Genomic DNA, 20,936 nt, shown 5'->3' with positions numbered 1-20,936 from the left:
TATATGTATGTATATATGTATATGTATATATTTATATGTATGTATATATGTATATATGTATGTATATATGTATATATGTATATGTATATATGTATATGTATGTATGTATGTATATATGTATATATGTATATATGTATATATGTATATGTATATATGTATATATGTATATGTGTATATGTATATATGTATATGTGTATATGTATATATGTATATGTATATGTGTATATGTATATATGTATATGTATATATGTATATGTATATATGTATATATGTATATGTATATATGTATATATGTATGTATATATGTATATATGTATATATGTATGTATATATGTATATATGTATATATGTATATATATATGTATATATGTATATGTATATATGTATATATGTATATTTGTATATGTATATATGTATATATGTATATATGTATATATGTATATATGTATATATGTATATGTATATATGTATATATGTATATGTATATATGTATATATATATATATATATATATGTATATATATATATGTATATTTGTATATATATGCTCATATATGTATATATATATATATAGGTCCTGGCCATAAAATTAGAATCTCATGAAAAAGTTTTTTTTTTTTTTAATAATTCCATTCATAAAGTGAAACATATATGTTTTTTTTCATTCAACCTTTATTTAAACAGATAAATCACATTGAGCCTCGAAGACTCATTTACAAGTGAGACCTGTTTGGACAGACAAAAACAGTGGTTAACTAGACACATGTTATATTCATTCATTACACACAGGCTGATGAAATGTTTATTTATTTTAATGTTGATTATTATAACTGAAAACTAATGACAACCCCAAATTCAGTATCTCAGAAAATTAGAATATTACTTAAGACCAATTATAAAATGCAGCCTTTTTTGGGAAAAGCACAATCCTGGACCAATTTCAATCTGGTTTTAGATCCTGTCATAGCACAGAATCTGCATTACTGAGAGTTCATAAAGACATAGCTCAGGCTGTTGATCCTGGGTGCGCAGTAGCTCTGATGCCTCTCGACTTTACAACTGCCTCTGACACTGTGGACCACTATGTTCTTCTGTGTTGCATCCATGATTTTGTTAGGATTCGTGGCACAGCTCTGAAGTGGTTAACGTCTTATTTATCTGACAGAACATTCTCTATCTTGCTCAATGGCTCCTCTTCCTCGACAGCCCCTCTTCTGTGTGGGGTGTCCCAGGGTTCCATTTTGGGCCCTCTGCTCTTCTCCTTGTACATGTCGACAGTTGGATCTATTATAAGACACCACAATGTCAACTTTCATTTTTATGCAGATGATTTGCAAATCAATTTACCATTAGGGCCAGGATCCAGTAATCCAATGCTTTCTCTCTGACTGCATCTCTCAATCAAACATTGGCTAAACAAAAACTTTCTGTTTTTAAAAGACAATAAAAAAGAATGGATTTTACTTGGTGACAAAGATGCAACCGACCTGGGAAATTTGAATATTAACTTCAGTGACTGTGTGAAAAACCTTGGGGTGACCTTTAGTAAGGATTTACACTTTGACATACATAACACCTCTGTTGTCCGGTCAGGATTTTTTTAGAGTCAGAGTCAGTCTTTATTGTCATTCGCACCACATGTGGTACATGTGGTGGGACGAAATTATGTACACAGGGTCCCAGTTACATCCAACAATAAAAATGTAAAAGAAAAACAATGATAACATCTAAGATATGAACGAAAAAAAACTTCAACTAAAAATACACTAAGCACTTTTTTTCTCTTTTCTTCTTTCGGCTGCTCCCTGCGTTGGGATCGCCACAGCAAACTAAGTCACACAAAGACTTGACAGTTATTTTTTATGCCGAATGCCCTTCCTGATGCAACCACAGACCACTGAGCATACCACAGCCCTCTGTGTGGAGCAGAGAGCTGCTATCTAAGACTCCCAGAGGAGCAGATGGTTGGGGTTAAAGTCCTTGGTCAAGGGCCCAGAGTGGGATGAATGAGGGTGGGGGCAGATGTGGGGGCTTCACCTACCCCACCCACATTTTTGATGTTGGTACCAGGGCTTGAACCGGTGATCTTCCGATCACAGGCTCACCTTTTCTAACCTCTACGCCACCACTCTCCCTAAGCACTAATAGCATAAAAACATTACGTTGAACTGAACAGCAGCACGAACATGAGCATGAGTCTGTGTGAGCAGATGAGCATGCATGAACACATCAACATGAAACAGATCAGCAGCAACATTGAAACAGATCAGCAGCAACAAGATGTGATTTTTCACAGTGGTTATTCTGGTTAGAGATTCATGAGTCTAACAGCTTCAGGGTAGAAGCTGTTCCTCAGTCTAGTGGTTCTACACTTAATGCTCCTCAACCTCCTTCCTGAGGGGAGCGGGGCAAAAAGTATGTGTGCTGGGTGAGTGGGGTCCTTGATGATGCATGTGGTCCTCTTCATGCATCTGGAGGTGTAGATGTCTGTGGTGGGGAGACTGACTCCAACATCTTCTGTGCAGCCTTCATCACTCTCTGCAAAACTTTTCTTTCTGCAGCTGTGCAGCCTCCATGCCACACATTGATGCTGGAGCACAGGATGCGCTCCACTGCACTTTGAGATTTTTGTTAATGAAAAGTGCGTTACAAATTAAATTCATTATTATTATTTATTACCACTGCACACCTGTAGAAGGAGGTGAGGACTGAGCTTCCCAGACCAGCTCGTCTCAGCCGCCTGAGGAAGTAGTCTCTGAACTTTCTTCATCAGGCTAGTAGTACTGTTGCTCCAGCTGAGGTTGTCATTCATGTTTACACCCAAGTACTTGTAGCTGGAGACCACTTCCACTGCAGATCCTCTTATGTTCAAGGGGATTTAGGTGTGTTTGCGCCTTCTGAAGTCCACAATCATCTCCTTTATCTTCTTTACATTGATGTGAAAGTTATTCTCTTTGCACCAGCTCTCCAGGTGTTCTACCTCTTGCCTGTAGCTGGACTCATCGTTTGTGATGCATCCCACCACTATCATCTGCAAACTTTACAATCTGACAGCCTGGATGGGTAGCTGCACAATCATACGTGAGCAGAGTAAATGGGAGAGGGCTCAAACACATGAGGAGAGCCAGTGCTGAGGGTTATGGTGGAGGAGAAGTTGCGGATCCTCACTGACTGTGGACCATTTAAGAATTCTAGTACCCAGTTGCAAATGGAGGGGCTTAGTCCTAGTGTGAATAGTTTTTCCATCAGGGTTTGGGGAATCATGGTGTTTGAAGGCAGATGTGAAGTCCACAAAGAGCATACAGACATAAGAGTCTTTCTGCTCCAGGTGGTTGAGTGCAGTGTGGACCACAGAGGAGATGGTATCCTCTGTTGATCGGTTCTGGCGGTATGCATACTGATGAGGGTCCTCGTTGATGTTGATGGTTGTTTTGATGTGGGTCATGGCCACCATGGTTTTGAACCAGTTTGACATGACTGTCTACGAGGAAGAAGGCCGGCTCCAGAGGAGGGGGCATGCCAAAAACACCATCTTAGCACCAACATAACTGGTTTTTTCCACTTTTGAGTAAGCTATTTGGGGGAAGAATCAGTTTTGTGTTGTGTTTCCTTGACTGATGAAGCCTACCGGATGGAAGGTGAAACGTTTCAGAAAAAAAAAAACTGTCTAGATGACCTGACTGAAAATTGTTGGATGGTTCATGACTAGTTTTTTTAAGCATTTAGCGACAATCGGGGTGAGGGCCACTGGCCAACAGTCATTCAGACCAGTCACTGTTGAGGTTTTTGGGACTGGGATGATGGTGGCAGTCTTCAGGCAGGTGGGAACTGTCTCCAGGGTAAGTGAGGTGTTAAAGATGTCTGCCAGCATCTCGCAGAGCACACACATTCTTTCACACTTTTCCGAGGATGTTGTCTGTGTCGGATGCCTTGTGCGGATTAATCCTTCTAAAGGTATTCCTTTCTTCTGCTGAGGTTACACTGAGATGCTCTTCATCTGGTGGTAAGGTGAGTCTGATGCTGAGTGGTCTGTTTGGGTCTTCAAAGCATGCATAGAACTTGTTGAGGGCATCAGGCAGAGATGGGTTTAGAGATGAGATTTATTTTTCCTCTCAACCAGCTGGTCAAAGCAGATGGCCGCTTGTCCTGAGCCTGGTTCTGCTGGAGGTTTCTTCCTTTTAAAAGGGAGTTTTTCTTTCCACTGTTGCCACTTTGCTTGCTCAGGATGGGAGACTGCAATGAAGCCAAGATTCAACTTGTCTGCTGGATTCCTTAGATAGAGAACTTTACTAATTGGCTTTTATGTATGTGAATGTTTCTGTAAAGTCCCTGAGACAACTTTGATGTGATTTGGCGCTATATAAATAAACTGAATTGAATTGAATTACGTCTTTTTAAAAAGGTCAAACCCTTTTTGAACCATTGCGACTTGGAGAAGGCTGTTCATGCTTTTATCAGTTCTAGACTTGACCATTGTAATACTCTGTATGTTGATGTACCTCAGTCATCAATGATCTACACCCAGCTTGTTCAAAATGCAGCAGCTTGCCTTTTAACCAATACTCGTAGACGGGACCACATCACACCTGTTTAACTCTCACTACATTGGCTTCCTGTCCGTTTTAGAATAGATTTTAAACTTTTATTTGTTTTTAAAGCTCTGAATGGCCTCGCTCCTCCTTATATAACTGAGTTGTTAAGTTTCCGCACCCACTCCAGGTTTCTGAGGTCAGACAGCTCCTGCTCTCTGTTCCAAGGACAAAATATAAACGCTGGGGTGATCGTGCCTTGTCTGTGGCCGCACCTCGACTCTGGAATAAACTCCCACTTGATCTACGTCAGATTAATGAACTTGGCCCTTTTAAATAGAAGCTTAAGGCTTTTTCTTTTATTCCAACAGGCTTTTAGTACTTAAATATGTGGTGAAATTTCTGGTTTTCTTTTTGTTATTTTGTTGTGTTTTTCTTGCTTTTAACTTGATGTCATGTTAAATACTGTTTATGTTAAGCACTTTGGTCACCATCACCTTGGTTGTGTAAAGTGCAATAGAAATAAATAAATGAAACGAAATAAAAATAAATAAAAAATGTTTTTTAAAAATGTTGTCAAACTGAAAAGCATGAACATGAAAAGTATGAGCATGTACAGCTCTCAATACTTAGTTGGGGCTCCTTTTGCCTGGATTACTGCAGCAATGCGACGTGGCATGGAGTCGATCAGTCTTTGGCACTACTCAGGTGTTATGAGAGTCCAGATCACTCTGATAGTGGCCTTCAGCTCTTCTGAATTGTTGGGTCTGGCATTTTGCATCTTCCTCTTCACACTACCTTATAGCTTTTCTATGGGGTTAAGGTCAGGTGAGTTTGCTGGCCAATTAAGAACAGAATACCCTGGTCCTTAAACCAGGTACTGGTAGCTTTGGCACAGCATGCAGGTGCCAAGTCCTGTTGGAAAATGAAATCCGCATCTCCATAAAGTTGGTCAGCAGCAAGAAGTATGAAGTGCTCTAAAACTTCCTGGTAGATGGCTACGTTGACCTTGGACCACAGAAAGCACAGTGGACCAACACCAGCAGATGACATGACACCCCAAACACTGACTGTGGAAACTTGATACTGGACCTCAAGCAACATGGATTCTGTGCCTCTCTTCTCTTCCTCCAGACTCTGGGACCTTGATTTCCAAAGGAAATGCAAAATTTACTTTCATCAGAGAACATAATTTTGGACCACTCCGCAGCAGTCCAGTCCTTTTTGTCTTTAGCCCAGGTGAAATGCTTCTGATGTTGTCTCTTGGTCAAGAGTGGCTTGACAAAGATTGTGACAGCTAAAACCCATGTCTTGCATATGTCCGTGTGTGGTGGTTCTTGAAGCACTGACACCAGGTGCTGTCCACTATTTGTGAATCCTCCCCACATTTTGAAATGGGTTTCGTTTCAGAATACCCTCGAGGGTGCCTTTAGCCCTATTGCTTGTACACTTCTTTTTACCACATCATTTTCTTCCCTTCGCCTCTCTATTAATGTGCTTGGACACAGAGCTCTGTGAACAGCCAGCCTCTTTAGCAATGACCTTTTGTGTCTTGCCCTCCTTGTGCAAGGTGTCAATGGTCGTCTTTTGGGCAAATGTCAAGTCAGCAGTCTTCCCCATGATTGTGCAGCCTACAGAACTAAACTGAGAGACAATTTAAAGGACTTGCAAGTGTTTTGAGTTAATTAGCTGATTAGTGTGTGACACCAGGTGTCTTCAATGTTGAACCTTTTCACATTTTAATTTTCTGATACTGCATTTGGGGTTTTCATTAGTTGTTAGTTATAAACATCAACATTAAAAGAAATAAACATCTGAAATATATCAGTCTGCGTGTAATGAATGAATATAATATACAAGTTTCACTTTTTTAATGAAATTACTGAAATAAATCAACTGTTTCATGATATTCTAATTTTATGACCATCACCTATATCAGTGCTATTCAACTGACGGCTCACCAGTTGTTGTTTGTTTCTGCTGTACAGCAGTTTGGTTGGCTTTGTTGCTGTTTTAAGTACTTTATAAATAAAGTGTTATGATACGGGTATGGTATGTATTTATTGTGGGTGAAATAATAATATTCGAATTATTTGATGAATTCATTCAACCTTTATTTAGACAGGTAAATCCCATTGAGCCTCGAGGACTCATTTACAAGAGAGACCTGATTTCAACAAAGAATGATGACAACAATGGACAGTTATAAAAAGTCATACAGATTTTTTTTAAACAAATAAGATGGCAAAAAAGTAACAAACGGCTAGATTATAAGGCATAAAGGAATAAATATAAGGAATAAATAATTTTGAAGAATAAACTTGGTCACACGTGTGCCATGACATGATGCCATTTTGTTTGTGACTTTTTGACATTTGTGAAACAGAAAAATAAAAAAAATAAAAACATGTAACTGGCAACACAATCCCATTCTGACTGTCTAGAATGGACCAGTTTCTGTTGTGAGTTCAAACTGTACCTTGTGGTTTTATTTTTCCCTAACGGTAGCAGTGCTGAACTGGTAAACACAACATATAATGCTGGCTGGCTCCATGTTCATTACTCGCTGGTTCATTAAGTTTAGCTCATATTTACCACCAAAATACAGCAGGAGTTCTGCCAATGATGCACTTCCTTACAAACCTTTGAAGCAGTGCCTTGGCTTCAGCGTTTTGGAGCTTCAGATGTCTAGTAACTTTTGGTTACTCAAACTAATGAAGCTCTGACTCAGGGCTTCTGAAACACTGTCATCTTTCTGATGCATGTTTCAGAGCTTCAGCTTCCACTCATCACATGCAGGTGACAAATTTCCACAGTGAACCTTTTCCACCTCCTACAACCTTTTTGAAGGACAATTGGGAAATAAATACAAATTAACAAAAGAATAAGAGCGTAGATTTTCTAGAATTAGCTTCAACTGCAGGTCTCTCAATGAGCCCAAACCGATTAAGCAGAACCCTAAGCTCACCGGAACCAGCAGCATTTACATTCAAACCAAATGGAACCGGACAGGACCGGAGCAGAGCGCATCCTACCGTTGGACCGACGGACAATGTTCTCCAAGAATGTGTTCTGAGGGGCAACGAGACCCCGACGTCCTCCTGCCATCCTGCAGTCCTGCAGCGTGTGCACAAACACCGTGCTCCTCACATGTTGCAGGAAGCGCGAGCCTCATCCAAGGGGCAGAGCAGGAGCTCGTGCTGTCAGAGCGTGCGTTGTCAGCAGATGGCTGCAGCATGAGCTCTGACTGAGGGGAGAGAGTGCGTGTGACTATGCACACAATACATCACCCGAGCGACTGAAATGAATAACCCCAGATAAAACCTGCTGAACAACACACAACTATATTTATATTTTCACTCTCATATTTGTGTATGCGTGCATGTACGCATGTGTGTGTGTGTGTTTGTATGATAGACAAAGAGTGGCACATCAAATCTAATCAGGCATCTGTGATTTAAGCATAGGATATTTTCAAACTTGCATTTTGAAGCTACATTTTGATACAGCAATCATCCTGGTCTCATAAGTGGATAAGTATATCCTTCCCATCCATCCATTATCCCTTTACCCGCTTATTCCATTTTGGGTCACGTCGCTGGTGCCCATGTCCAGCAATCACTGTGGGAGGGGCGGGGGACACCCTGGACAGGTCGCAAGTCCATCACAGGGACACATAGAGACAAACGAGACAAACAACCATTCACTCTCTCACTCACACCTAGGGACAGTTTAGAGTTACCAGTCAGTCCAACATGCATGTTTTTGGTCTGTGGGAGGAAACTGGAGCACCCGGAGAAAACCCACGCATGCCCGGAGAGAACATGCAAACTCCACCCAGAAAGGCCCCTGGACTGGGGTTTGAACCAGGGACCTGCTCGCTGAGAGGCAGCAGCTCTACCAGTTGCACCACCGTGCTGCCCGACTTGCTATAATTTATTTATTTAAATTTTGATGTTGCTTTTAAGGTGAATAATTTATTTGTTTGGTTTAATTTTATATTTGTAAATTGTAATGTATTATTTTGGTATTAAATAATTTGTATTTATTGTTTTGTTTGTTTGCGGAAGAATCTAACAGTAGTGGCCAGCCGCCGCACTGCCACTTGAGCCTACATTAAAAGCCCTCCGCTACTTTAATTAGTCCCAGCTCATTCTGAACTTTGAGCGGAAAAAAATTCTCTCAGTGTAATTTTTTTATGTATTTCGCCACAGTTGGATAACAAAGGATGGTATAATTGTTAATTTGTTTGTTGTTTGGCATGAAGTGAGCGTCTCCAGACGGCGCGGAGGGAGCGAAAAGCGACGAGGACATGGCGCAGCTGCGGCGTCAGAGCACCGAGCAGCACGAACCGTCCGGTCCCCGCTAACATTTACACCGAGACCCAGCGCCCCATAACGGTCACAGTTCCTGCAGAGATGCCGGGCATGATGGATAAAGGCTCGGAGTATTTAGGGAAAGGGCGCTCGAACGGCACCAAGAGTCCGTCCAACGCCTCTAACGGACATTTTTCCGACGAAAGCGGCAGCGACGACGAACACGGTAGTAGCCTCGAACACCTCCTTCTTGCCCCCCCGTCGACGTTTGCAAGGTTTTTATTCACCGATAAATACCTTCCGGTTTCTCTGTCTTCCAGATGTGGGAATGCGAGTTGGAGCCGACTACCAGGCAAACATTCCCGAGTTTGATCCGGGTAAGGTTGTCCATGTTCCTCAGAGGTCGGGCGGTGGTAGCCTCGGTCTCTGCTCGGTTCAGGCTCTGTTTTTTTACTGACATCTGCTTTTATTCACTGTTGGAAAGAGTTTATACAGAGTAAACAAACCGCAGGAACTTAACTTTAACAGTTTGTAACACGATGACTTATCCAGTTCTCGTGATGCTGCTGATTAATAGTCCAGATAGAAAAGTCTAACAAAGTCAAGTCAGCTTTACTAGACGTTTCTACCTGGATTATTCTGATCAGCAGATACATCAATCAGCAGATCAGAAGAACTGGATAAGTGCTAGTTAGTTTCTTGTCCTGGAACATTTACTATTTTCTACACATTGTGCTGAATTATTAATTACAAATATTAATCAGTTCGATTCAGTTTATTTATATTGTGCCAAGTAACAACAGAAGTCATCTCAGGGACTGAACAGAAACATTCATATTTAAAAATAATAATTTAACATTATTTATCTGAGGGGCAGACTGCTTTAAGTTTAACTCCATCACAAAACACTCATCTTGAACAAGCATAAAGGCGACAGTGGAAAGAAAAAACTCCCTCATGAGGAAGAAACCTTTAGCAGAACCAGAGTCAGAGATTCTTTATTGTCATTCACACCTCATGTGGTACATGTGGTGGAGCGAAATTATGTACACGGGGTCCCAGTTACATCCAACAATAAAATGTCTAAGAAAAACAGTAATAACATCTAAGATATGAACTAAGAAAAACATCAACTAAATATACACTAAGCACTCATAACATAAAACATTGAACATCAGCACAAACATGAACATGAGTCTGTGAGCAGATGTGCACGCATGAACACATCAACATTGAAACAGATCAGCAGCAACATGAAACAGATCAGCAGCAACATGATGTGGTTTTTCACAGTGATTATTCTAGTTAGAGATTCATGAGTCTAACAGCCTCAGGGTAGAAGCTGTTCCTCAGTCTAGTGGTTCTACACTTAATGCTCCTTAACCTCCTTCCTGAGGGGAGTGGGGCAAAAAGTGTGTGTGCTGGGTGAGTGGGGTCCTTCATGATGCAGGTGGTCCTCTTCCTGCATCTGGAGGTGTAGACCAGGCTCAGGATAAGCGGCCATCTGCTTTGACCGGCTGGGTTTGGTAGGAATAGATGCACAATGGCAGGTCAAGAATCACATGTTAAGATAGAAATAGTATCAAATGAAAACTATTCAATTTTAACAATTCGTTTAAGGAAATGAGGTCAATTTGTCCTCTAGTAGTCTAAGTCTAGCAGCATAACAAGCCAACACTAACTATAGCATTTATCAAAAAGGAAAGTCTTAATCCCAGTCTTAAAACTGGACAATGTGTCAGCCTCATGGACAGAAACTGGAAATTGGTTCCACAAGAGAGGAGCCTGAGAACTGAAGGATCTTCACATTCTGTTTTTGGAAACTCTAGGAACCACGAGTAAACCTGCAGTCTCAGAGCGAAGTGCTCTGTTAGGAAAATATGGAACAACAAGATCTCGAATATGATGTGGAGCTAGGATGTTGAGAGCTTTGCAGGTTAGAAGTAAGATTTTGAATTCAATTCTGGATTTGACAGGGAGCCAATGGAGGGAAGCTAAAACTGGAGAGAGATGGGGCTGGGTACCTTTCTAAAACATCGGTACCGGTGTCGGTACCTTCACTTCGATGTCGGTTCCTGGACGGTTCTTTTTTCGGTACCAGTTTTGTAATTAATTAATTAATATTACTTCTAAGAAGAATAAAATTATGCTACACATTAAAGTACAAATTGTGAGTTTTATTTTTTAACTTGGATGCTTTTCTATTCCATGCAGTTTTCTTACATTAAAATAAACAAATAATTTTCAGGTCAAAAGACCAGTTTCAAACCAGTGACACGTCAGTGTCTAATGCTCACTGCTACACACTGAGGACCTTTTCACTTAACAGTTTTTCTTCAGAAACATCAACATGTCTGTTTTCTCTGGACACAAACTAGCCCACTCCTGGCTGATGGTGTCTCCAGCAGTAGAAAATGTTCACTCTGAGGGTGTGGATGATGCTTGTTTCACACACAGATACCTGGTTGTCAGTTTGATAGCACTGACATAGTGTCCCTCACATTCCACCAGCAGGTCACTGGATTCACTGAGGTTAGGGTTGATGCAGACTTCTGCACCTCTTTGTCTCTGCCTGAACCTTCTCTGTGGTTTAGGGCTCTTATCATCTCCCTAAATGACATTGGAACAAAACATCAACAATAACATGGTTGTGTTATTATTAAAAACTATTATCTAGGCTTGGTGATAAAGGTTTAACTGGTCAACAACATCCTTTACAGTTTACTTACCTCCACCATGCAGCCTCCACTGTAGAAAAAGCAGCAAACATTTAACAACAAAGTTTGTGACTGTCCTGTGTCCCCCACCTCGCTTTTCTTTAGTACTCCTCACATCAGGGTCAGAACCTCCTGTGAGGAGAACATGAACATAAACGGTGAACATTAGTGAACTGTTTAAGCAGCTGACCGGATGGATGAACACATTTTTACAAGCTAAGCTTTATCTGTTACTGTCAATCTTTAGTTAGCTTCTGTTTTAGCTAGCTACATAGATAGCCATAAAATAAAGCTACACACTAATATCTTAAAGTTAGTGTTACATAGATCCTAGTTTAACTCACTGCGATGCACATGTTAAGCTGCAGTAATGTTAACAAACATAAACTTACCAGCTGAAATCCCAGACACAGCTCCATCTTTGGTTTTTTGATGAAGAGGAGTCCGGTCGTGGAAATAATGAATCAGGCCTTTCAACACTCACTACTACTACTACTACTACTACTATTCCTGTAGACTCCTGGTGGAGCATAGGGCTGCAACAACACCCCGCCAACGAAACTCTGTTTTGGGCGGCTCTCTTCAGCTGGGTCCACGTCACTCCGGCGGCCTTCGCTTCACTCTCAACAGATCTTCTCCACGTCTGCTTTGGTCTCCCCACTTTCCTTTTTCCCTGTGGGTTCCATTCCAAGGCTTGCCTTGTGATGTTTTCTGCTGGCTTTCTCAAGGTATGGCCTATCCAGCCCCACTTTCTCTTTTTGATGGCTTCACTGACCGGGCTTTGGCTGGTTTTTTCCCATAGTTCTGTGTTGGAGATCTTCTCAGGCCACCTGATGTTGAGAATGTGTCTCAGACACTTGTTTATGAAAGTCTGGATCTTGTTGGTGATGGTGTTGGTTACTCGCCATGTCTCGGACCCATACAGTAGGACTGCTTTCACGTTGGTGTTGAAGATGCGGATCTTGCTGCGCTGGGATAAGGCTTTGGAGTTCCAGATGGGTCGCAGAGTGTTGAAGGCGAGCCTTGCTTTGTTGATCCGGCTCCTAACATCTTCATCTGCGCCGCCGTCTGTGCTGACCACACTTCCAAGGTAAACGAAGCGGTCAGCTTCCTTGATGTCTTCTCCCTGCAGCTGCAATGGTTCTTTCTTCTTGTTGTTCAGTCGCATCACCTCTGTTTTCCTGGTGTTAATCTTCAGGCCGGTCTTGTTTGCTTCCTCGGCGAGACGAATGAGCTTGGACTGTGCATGCTGTAGCGTGTGGGACAGAAGGGTGATGTCGTCCGCAAAGTCCAGGTCCTCCAATTTTTTGGTGAAGGTCCACTGGATGCCGGTGTTGGTGCCCTCTGTTGCTCTCCTCATGATCCAGTCCATGACGATCAGGAAGATTGTCGGTGACAGCATACAGCCTTGCCTCACTCCGGTCTTCACTGTGAAGGGGTTTGTCAGCTTCCCGTTATGGATGATCTGGCAGGATGAATCTTCATATAACTGTTGGATGATGCTGATGAGCTTCTGTGGGATTCCGTAGTGCTGCATCAACCTCAACACTCACAGGCTGACTTTAATGCTGTTTAATGCTGTGACTTTCCTTCCCTCAATTGATTACGGTGACATTATTTCACATGTGTACATAATTTCGCTCCACCACATGTACCACATGAGGTGCGAATGACAATAAAGAATCTCTGACTCTGACTGATTATTTACATGAACGCTCCTACAAGAACCCTGCAGATGTTGGATGCTGTCTATCATGGTGCACTAAGATTCATAACTGGCTGTGATTATCGTACCCACCACTACACCCTGTATTCACTGGTTAACTGGACATCATTAACTTCATGCAGACTCTCTCACTGGTACATTTTCATCTTTAAATCACTTCTTGGTCTGCTGCCTTCATACATCTCCTCCTACATGTCTCTGCGTGAGTGCAGCTACAGCGTGCGCTCTCAGGACATCATTACCTGCAGTGTTCCCTCAATGAGGACTGAACTAGGCAAAAGGGCCTTCTCCTACTCCGCTCCTGTTTCCTGGAATATCTTACAAAAAGATCTGAAGCTCTCGACCTTGACCTCTCTAAGTGGCTTTAAGAATCTGTTGGACTCCTGGCAGGGACCAATGCAGACATGTTCCTGTTTTTAGTTTTCTATATTCGCCTTTGAATCTAGCTGTTTTTTTGTTTTTTGTTACCTTTTCCTTTTAGCCATCCTATTTGTAAAAAACAAACAAACAAAAAAAACAAACAAACCCTGCAGTATGACTTTTTATAATTGTTTATTTTTGTTGCTGTTGTCCAATGTTGTCATCTTTCTTTGTTGAAATCAGGTCTCTCTTGTAAATGAGTCCTCGAGGCTCAATGGGATTTACCTGTCTAAATAAAGGTTGATTGAATGCTGAGAGGAGGAGGAGGAGAGGAGGTTGTGCTCCTCTCTCCTCGCAGAAAAACATGGAGCGACTGTCCACTCATAAATTGAAGCCGTTCGACAACACACGCGCTGCACACGTGAACCCCGTTTGTGGGCGTCAACAGCACCATAGACATACATTAGACATAGATTAGGTACGGCAGCTCTACAGCTCTGGGTGTAAACACATAGTCTGTCATATGTCTGCATTTTCCCTGCCGGCATGCTGAAACCACGTGACTCATTGCAGCCAATACCGAAACTTGACACCGAAAGAAGAGTGACGTTTCAATCCATACACCGACTGACGCAGTTCGGTCGGTGCCATTTAAGAACCTCTGTTCGGTATACAGCCCTATAGAGATATGATTCAATTCAGTTTATTTCTATAGCGCCAAATCACAACAAAGTTGTCTCAGGGCACTTTACAGGAACATTCACATACATAAAAGCCAATTAGTAAAGTTCGCTATCTAAGGAGGCCAGCAGACAAGTTGAATCTTGGCTTTGTTGCAGTCTCCCATCCTGAGCAAGCACAGTGGCAACAGTGGAAAGAAAAACTCCCTTTTAACAGGAAGAAACCTTCAGCAGAACCAGCTCAGGACAAGTGGCCATCTGCTTTGACCGGCTGGTTTGAGAGGACAGGAAGGAGAGACAGATGAACATAGAATGGTAGGTCCAGATGTACCTGAAAGACAAAAAAAACACGTTAAGGATAGAAAAAATAATTACAAATACAAAACAGGTTGAGCAAAGTAAGTAAAGACAGTAGCAGAGTGAAAAGTGTGGTCAGTTTGTCCTCCAGCAGTCTAAACCTATAGCAGCATAACTAAGGGACAGCTCAGGAAACCCAAGCCGACCCTAACTATAGGATTTATCAAAAAGGAAAGTCTTAATCCCAGTTTTAAAACTGGATAATGTGTCAGCCTCACGGACATAGATTGGAAGTTGGTTCCACAAGAGAGGAGCCTGATAACTGAAAGATCTGCCTCCCATTCTGTTTTTTGTAAACTCTAGGAACCACAAGCAAACCTGCAGTCTGAGAGTGAAGTCCTCTGTTTGGAAAATATGGAACAATAAGATCTGTAATATAAAATGGAGCTAGGTTGTTGAGAGCTTTGTAGGTTAGAAGTAAGATTTTGAATTCTATTCTGAATTTGACAGGGAGCCAATTAGGGCTGCAACAACGAATTGATAAAATCGATAAAAATCGATGATTAAAAGCGTTGGCAACGAATTTCGTTATCGATTCCTTGTGTAGTGCGATTATGCATCTTTCACGGCGCTGCGGAGCCGTTTCGTTTTGTTCACGGGCAGTTCATTGTCAATGCTGACTGACTGAATAAAGTTTGAAAAAAAAAACTGCAGCGCGAGTCGAACAGAGCAAGTGGGGAGCAAAGCAGAGGTGTTGTTTTCAAAGGAAATTTAAGTAAATTTTACAAATGACCAACGCAGCGAAAACTGTTCGACCCAAGTCCTCCAAAATGTGGGAGAACTACACAAAGATAAAAAATGAGAAGCATGCCGCTTTGAAAATCGCCGACACGACACGAGAGAACCACGGAGATGAACGTAAACATGTCGGAGTCACGAGGAGGAGGAAGGAGCTGCAGCTGATACAACTCGTCATGTGTTGCAGGTGAGTCTACAATTTAACACTTTGTTCTGTTTCAAGAGAGAAAACGTAACGTCAGTCTGTCTGGTAGATGAAGCTGTTTGTTTGTTTGTTTGTTTTGTTTTCTGATTAATGACGGTGATGGAGAACGTGTGTGACTTTTTATTTAATTTAATTGGTACAAGCAGTGTTTAAATGTGATTTATAAATAAATCTAACACAAAGATAATAATTTAATGATTAAGCTTCAACTTTTAATTTGCTGGCAAAGTCTGAAGACACTGCAGGTATGGCAGGATGAATTGCATTTAAACAGGAATTAAAGTCATTTATTACATCTACTCAATTGTGTGTAATTAGTATTTTATGTGTGTGTGTGTGTGTTTAATTGCTCTTTTAGCTACTTTTGCCTGAACCTAACACTGTAAGTGAAACAAGGCATGTTTCTGTAAATTATGCTATAATACATATTTACTCTCTCATTCCAGAAAACAACAACAAACAACAACAGCCTTCATGATGGACAGACATCATGGACACCACAGCAGCAGCTGTCTTCACTGAAACATCCTGAACATGATCGTCACTGACATGAGGCCTCTGTCGCTGGTTGAAGACGAAGGCTTCACTACAATAATCCACACTTTTAATCCAGGTTACAATAATCCACACTTTTAATCCAGGTTACAATAATCCACACTTTTAATCCAGGTTACAATAATCCACACTTTTAATCCAGGTTACACTCTCCCCTCAATGACACATTTTACAAAGTAGCTAAATATTGTGCAGGTATAAAGATACATTTATATATACTTTTGTGTACATTTTTGTTTAAGATATTTGACTAACTTTTATTTTTTATTATTCAATATTTTACTAACAGAATAGTCAAATAGCATCCTGTTTTTTGTGTGAATTGCTATGTCAGTCAACTGTACAATTTTGGAATAAAAGGGTGGAAATTAAAACGTTGTTTTATTTTTTTTTTGCCGATTAATCGAAAAATAAATCAGCAGATGAATCGATTATTGAAATAATCGTTAGTTGCAGCCCTAGAGCCAATGGAGAGAAACGAAAACGGGGGAAATATGATCTCTCCTACTAACTCCAGTTAGGGATGCACCTATCCACATTTTTTAACTTCCGATCCCGATACCTAAAAATGGATATCGTTCGATACCGTGCCAATATTATCAACTTTGTTTTTTCAATCAACCTTTATTTTCTACAGGTTAATTCCATTGAGCCTTGGGGACTCATTTACAAGAGAGACCTGCATTTTTAACAAAGCGTGATGACAACAGTGGACAACAATGACAACAATAGACGATCATAAAAGATGCGTACAATTTTTTTTTTAACAAGTTAAAATAAAATGTCAACTATTTTTTTTTTTTCCCCCTTGTCTTGTCTGGCATTGTGACACTCAGAATTATTGTCTGAGTGTCAAAGTGATGCCCAACAGATTTACTTTCACAAGCAGAGTATTATGGCTGGCCTTAATGCTCCACTTGTTATATAAATTAAATTTTATTAGAATTTACTTTGGGCTCGTTTCAGATGTAATGGACATGGGGATGAAAAACTATATAAGTTCAGCTTAAAGACCCCTTATGATGAGTACAATCAATGGAAACAATGCTCCCTCGCCCACCAGAGAGGTGACATTCCACGTCCCAATAGCCAGCTTCTGTAGCCGAGGATCAGACTGCCAAGGTCCCCGCTCTCGGCCAGCACCCATCATACATTGCACCCAACCCTTTTGGCCCCTCCCACAGGGGGTGAGCCCATGGGAAGGGGGACCCATGTCTCATCTTCGAGCTGTACCCGGCCGGGCTCCATGGGTAAAAGACTGGCCACCAGGCACTCGCCAGCGTGCCCCACCTCCAGGCCCGGCTCCAGAGTGGGGCCCTGGTGACCCATGTCCGGGGAAGGAGCCTGAGCTGGTATGTGAGGTTGAGAGGTTCCGGCTAGAAATTGTCAGACTCACCTCAACACATGGCTCTGGAACCAGTTTCCTTGAGAGGGGGTTATACACTCTTCTACTCTGGAGTTGCCCCTGGCGAGAGGTGCCGAGCAGGAGTGGACACACTTGTTGCCCCAAATCTTGGTGCCTGTGTGTTGGGGTTAACCCCGGTGGACGAGAGGGTAGCTTCCCTCTGCCTACGTGTGGGGGGATGGGTTCTGACTGTTGTTTGTGCTTATGTGCCAAACAGCAGCTCAGAGTACCCACCCTTTTTGAAGTCCGTCGAGGGGGTACTGGAGAGTGTGCCTCTTGGGGACTCCCTTGTTTCTACTGGGGGACTTCATTGCTCACGTGGGCAATGGCATTGAGACCTGGAGGGGTGTGGTTGGGAGGAACAGCCCCCTGATCTGAACCCGAGTGGTTTTCTGTTATTGGACTTCTGTGCTCGTCATGGATTGTCCATAATGAACACCATGTCCAAGCATAAGGGTGTCCATATGTGCTTTTGACACCAGGACACCCTAGGCTGCAGTTCGATGATTGACTTTGTTGTCGTCTCATATGATCTGTGGCCGCATTTCTTGGACACTCGGGTAAAGAGAGGGGCGGAGCTGTCCACTGACCACTACCTGGTGGCGAGTTGGCTCCGATGGTGGTGGAGGACACTCTAACGTATTGTGAGGGTCTGTTGGGAATGATCTGGCAGAGTCTCCCGTGAGACGGAGCTTTAACTCCCACCTCCGGGAGAGCTTCGAACACGTTCCCAGTGAGATGGGGGACATTGAGTCCGAGTGGGCCATGTTCCGCGCCTCTATTGTCGAGGTGGCTTATCGGAGCTGTGGCCGCAAGGTTGTCAGTGCCTGTCGTGGCGGTAATCCTCGAACCCGGTGATGGACACCATCGGTGAGGGATGTTGTCAGGCTGAAGAAGGATTCCTATTGGGCCTTTTTGGCCTGTTGGACCTCGGAAGCAGCTGTTGGTACTGGCAGTCCAAGCAGCATGCGGCTCGTGTGGTCGCTGAGGCAAAAACTCGGGCGTGGGAGGAGTTTGGAGAGACCATGGAGAATGACTTCCGTACGGCTTCGAGGCGATTCTGTTCCACCATCCGGCGTCTCGGGGTGGTGGAAGCGGTATGCCACCAACACCGTTTATAGTGGAGGTGGTGTGCTGCTGACCTCAACTCGGGATGTCGTGGGTCGGTGGGCGGAATACTTCGAAGACCTTCTCAATCCCACTGGCACTTCTTCCACTGTGGAAGCAGAGCCTTGGGATTTTGGGTCATGCTCTCCAATCTCTGGTGCTGAGGTCACCAAGGTCGTTAAAAAGCTCCTCGGTGGCAGGGCCCCAGGGGTGGATGAGATTCGCCTGGAGTTCCTTAAGGCTCTGGATGTTGTGGGGTTGTGTTGGCGTACACGACTCTGCAATATTGCGTGGACATCGTGGGCAGTTCCCTTGGATTGGCAGACTGGGGTGGTGGTCCCCCTATTCAAAAAGGGGGACCGTAGAGTGTAGGTGAGTAACAGTACATGTGGGTGTATTGAACCGTTTCGGTACGGCATGTTCGGTTCGGTCCACATGCGTACTGTAGTGAACTAAGCCTCAGGTCAAAACCTGACCCTGAGGACCTTCATGGGACAGGAACTGTTATTTCATTGATTTGAGTCCAGAAATACAAATTAAGCTCATCCAGAGACTTTCTAAGTGTGTCCTGCACTAATCAATTGAAAGAACACTCTCTTTTATATTATCATTACTATTTTACAATATCTTGATAATCAAAGTGTGTTTAGTTCAAACCATTTTAAATGTTGAAGTGAACTACTCATTTTAAATCAACTGTGAAACAGTATTAATGATTTTTTAATCCTCATTCAAAGTAGAAATCAAGTTAATGTCTGTTACAGAGTAATCATGCATTTTTTGATCTTCTGTCTGAAATGAGAAGGAGTGATGTCGGTCAAAAGTCAGAAAGAAGTTATTAGAACGAACTGTCATGTTTTTAAACCTATCAGACAGAAATAAGAAGAAGCTGGCACCTGTGGTCTGTCATCTCGCCTAAACATTTCTCTGTCTGTTCCAAAAACATCTCACTGTTTTTCTGACTTGTAGTAACCTCTTACGTCACTAAAACCACACCCCTGTTGGTTCTTTCAACCAATCAGGATTTCCCAAAAAGGGACCGGAAGCGAACTCTTTAAAAAGTCGACACTTCCTAGTTCCAGTGAGTTCAAAGTTCTGAGACATGAACCAAAGTTCTGGGAGCAGAACCGAACGAAAGTTCTGAAGTGGAACTCTGACGGGCTCACAGCTCATGTGAGTCCACCCGGGAGGTGAGCGTGCTGTTGAACGAAGTACCGTCACTACTCCGGACGTTTCTCTGCTATCCTACGGAGACGCTGAAATGGTAACGTTGAAAGAGAACTCTACACCGAAGCTGAGATATCTTCTGCAAGGTAAAGAGTCGATTTCCACTACCGAAGTGTATCGATGGGAGCTGGGTCGAAAGGAGGGTGCCGTTTGTTATCAACACACTTTTCCCTCATCCATTTTCTCTCCATTTAAACTCTTTCATTTTCCCATCTTTAAACTTCTATCTTGCCAGTAATTAATCCAGATATCTTCAGAAATATCTGTTTCAAAAGCTGCAAGTGAGATATCATGGCCGTATGATTTCTCATTGCAAAGCTCATTAATTAAGCTGTGTTAATCGTAATCAATCTGCCAATTAATGTAAATGTGTGATGTGTTTTAAATCGTTTAAAATAAACGACCCACTGTTGTTGGTGAGTCAGAAATTTAACCACGTCTCTGTCCACATTTACTCCACAAAGCACGATATGACTTAGTCCAGAAAAATGAAAGAATCCGTTTAAATGAAGGATAATATCAGACGCATATTATCTCTTTACAGTACCGTTTCAGTTATTTTTTCACTCATTAAATTTTATTAACGAGGGATTATGCGCCGTGGAACTAAAGTTCCCAAGTATCCTGATGCATGCTCAATAATCCAGGTAGAAAAATCTAAAAAAGTTAAATCTGGTCCACTGGACATTCAAAAAACTTTAAACTCTTTGAATAGTAAACAGCCATCAGTGTGCTAATGATCCATCGTTAGGCTGATGGTCCTTCTTGACCATGTGAGCAGCTGGTTTTGGTTGTCGGCAGCAAAACTGGTTGATCCACTCTGAGAAGGTGCTATTTATAAGACTGAGCTGAATACAGCACCTCAGACTGAGGAAGTCTTTCGGATGAAAGACTAAACGTTTATACATTTTTTTTTTGTTTTGCTTTGTTTTGTTTTTTGTATGTCCAGAGAACCAGATTTAACTTTTTTAGATAAAGTTCCTAAGCATGTTTCAGCACGCCATTAATCTTGCAG

The 20,936-nt window shown here is 42.1% G+C and overlaps 2 protein-coding genes across 2 annotated transcripts in view; one reads left to right on the top strand and one right to left on the bottom strand.

Moving 5' to 3' along the window:
* LOC119422987 (potassium voltage-gated channel subfamily H member 1-like) overlaps nucleotides 1-7,653 on the bottom strand; it is a 69,235-nt gene extending 61,582 nt beyond the window's left edge. The window contains exon 1 of the mRNA XM_037690398.1: nucleotides 7,564-7,653. Coding sequence (XP_037546326.1) covers nucleotides 7,564-7,636 — 73 coding nt within the window. The 5' untranslated portion in view covers nucleotides 7,637-7,653. The remainder of the gene's footprint in view (nucleotides 1-7,563) is intronic.
* Nucleotides 7,654-8,830: 1,177 nt separating this feature from the next.
* rcor3 (REST corepressor 3) overlaps nucleotides 8,831-20,936 on the top strand; it is a gene marked incomplete in the record, with an annotated part of 64,160 nt that continues 52,054 nt past the window's right edge. The window contains 2 exon segments of the mRNA XM_037690397.1: nucleotides 8,831-9,070; nucleotides 9,165-9,221. Of these exon segments, the coding sequence (XP_037546325.1) occupies nucleotides 8,947-9,070; nucleotides 9,165-9,221 (181 nt within the window).

This window comes from Nematolebias whitei, chromosome 16 (genome assembly GCF_014905685.2).
Source record: "Nematolebias whitei isolate Nwh7 chromosome 16, NemWhi1, whole genome shotgun sequence".
Classification (NCBI taxonomy): domain Eukaryota; kingdom Metazoa; phylum Chordata; class Actinopteri; order Cyprinodontiformes; family Rivulidae; genus Nematolebias; species Nematolebias whitei.
The sequence above is the reverse complement of the archived record's forward strand: the minus strand, read 5'-3'. Positions and strand labels throughout refer to the sequence as shown.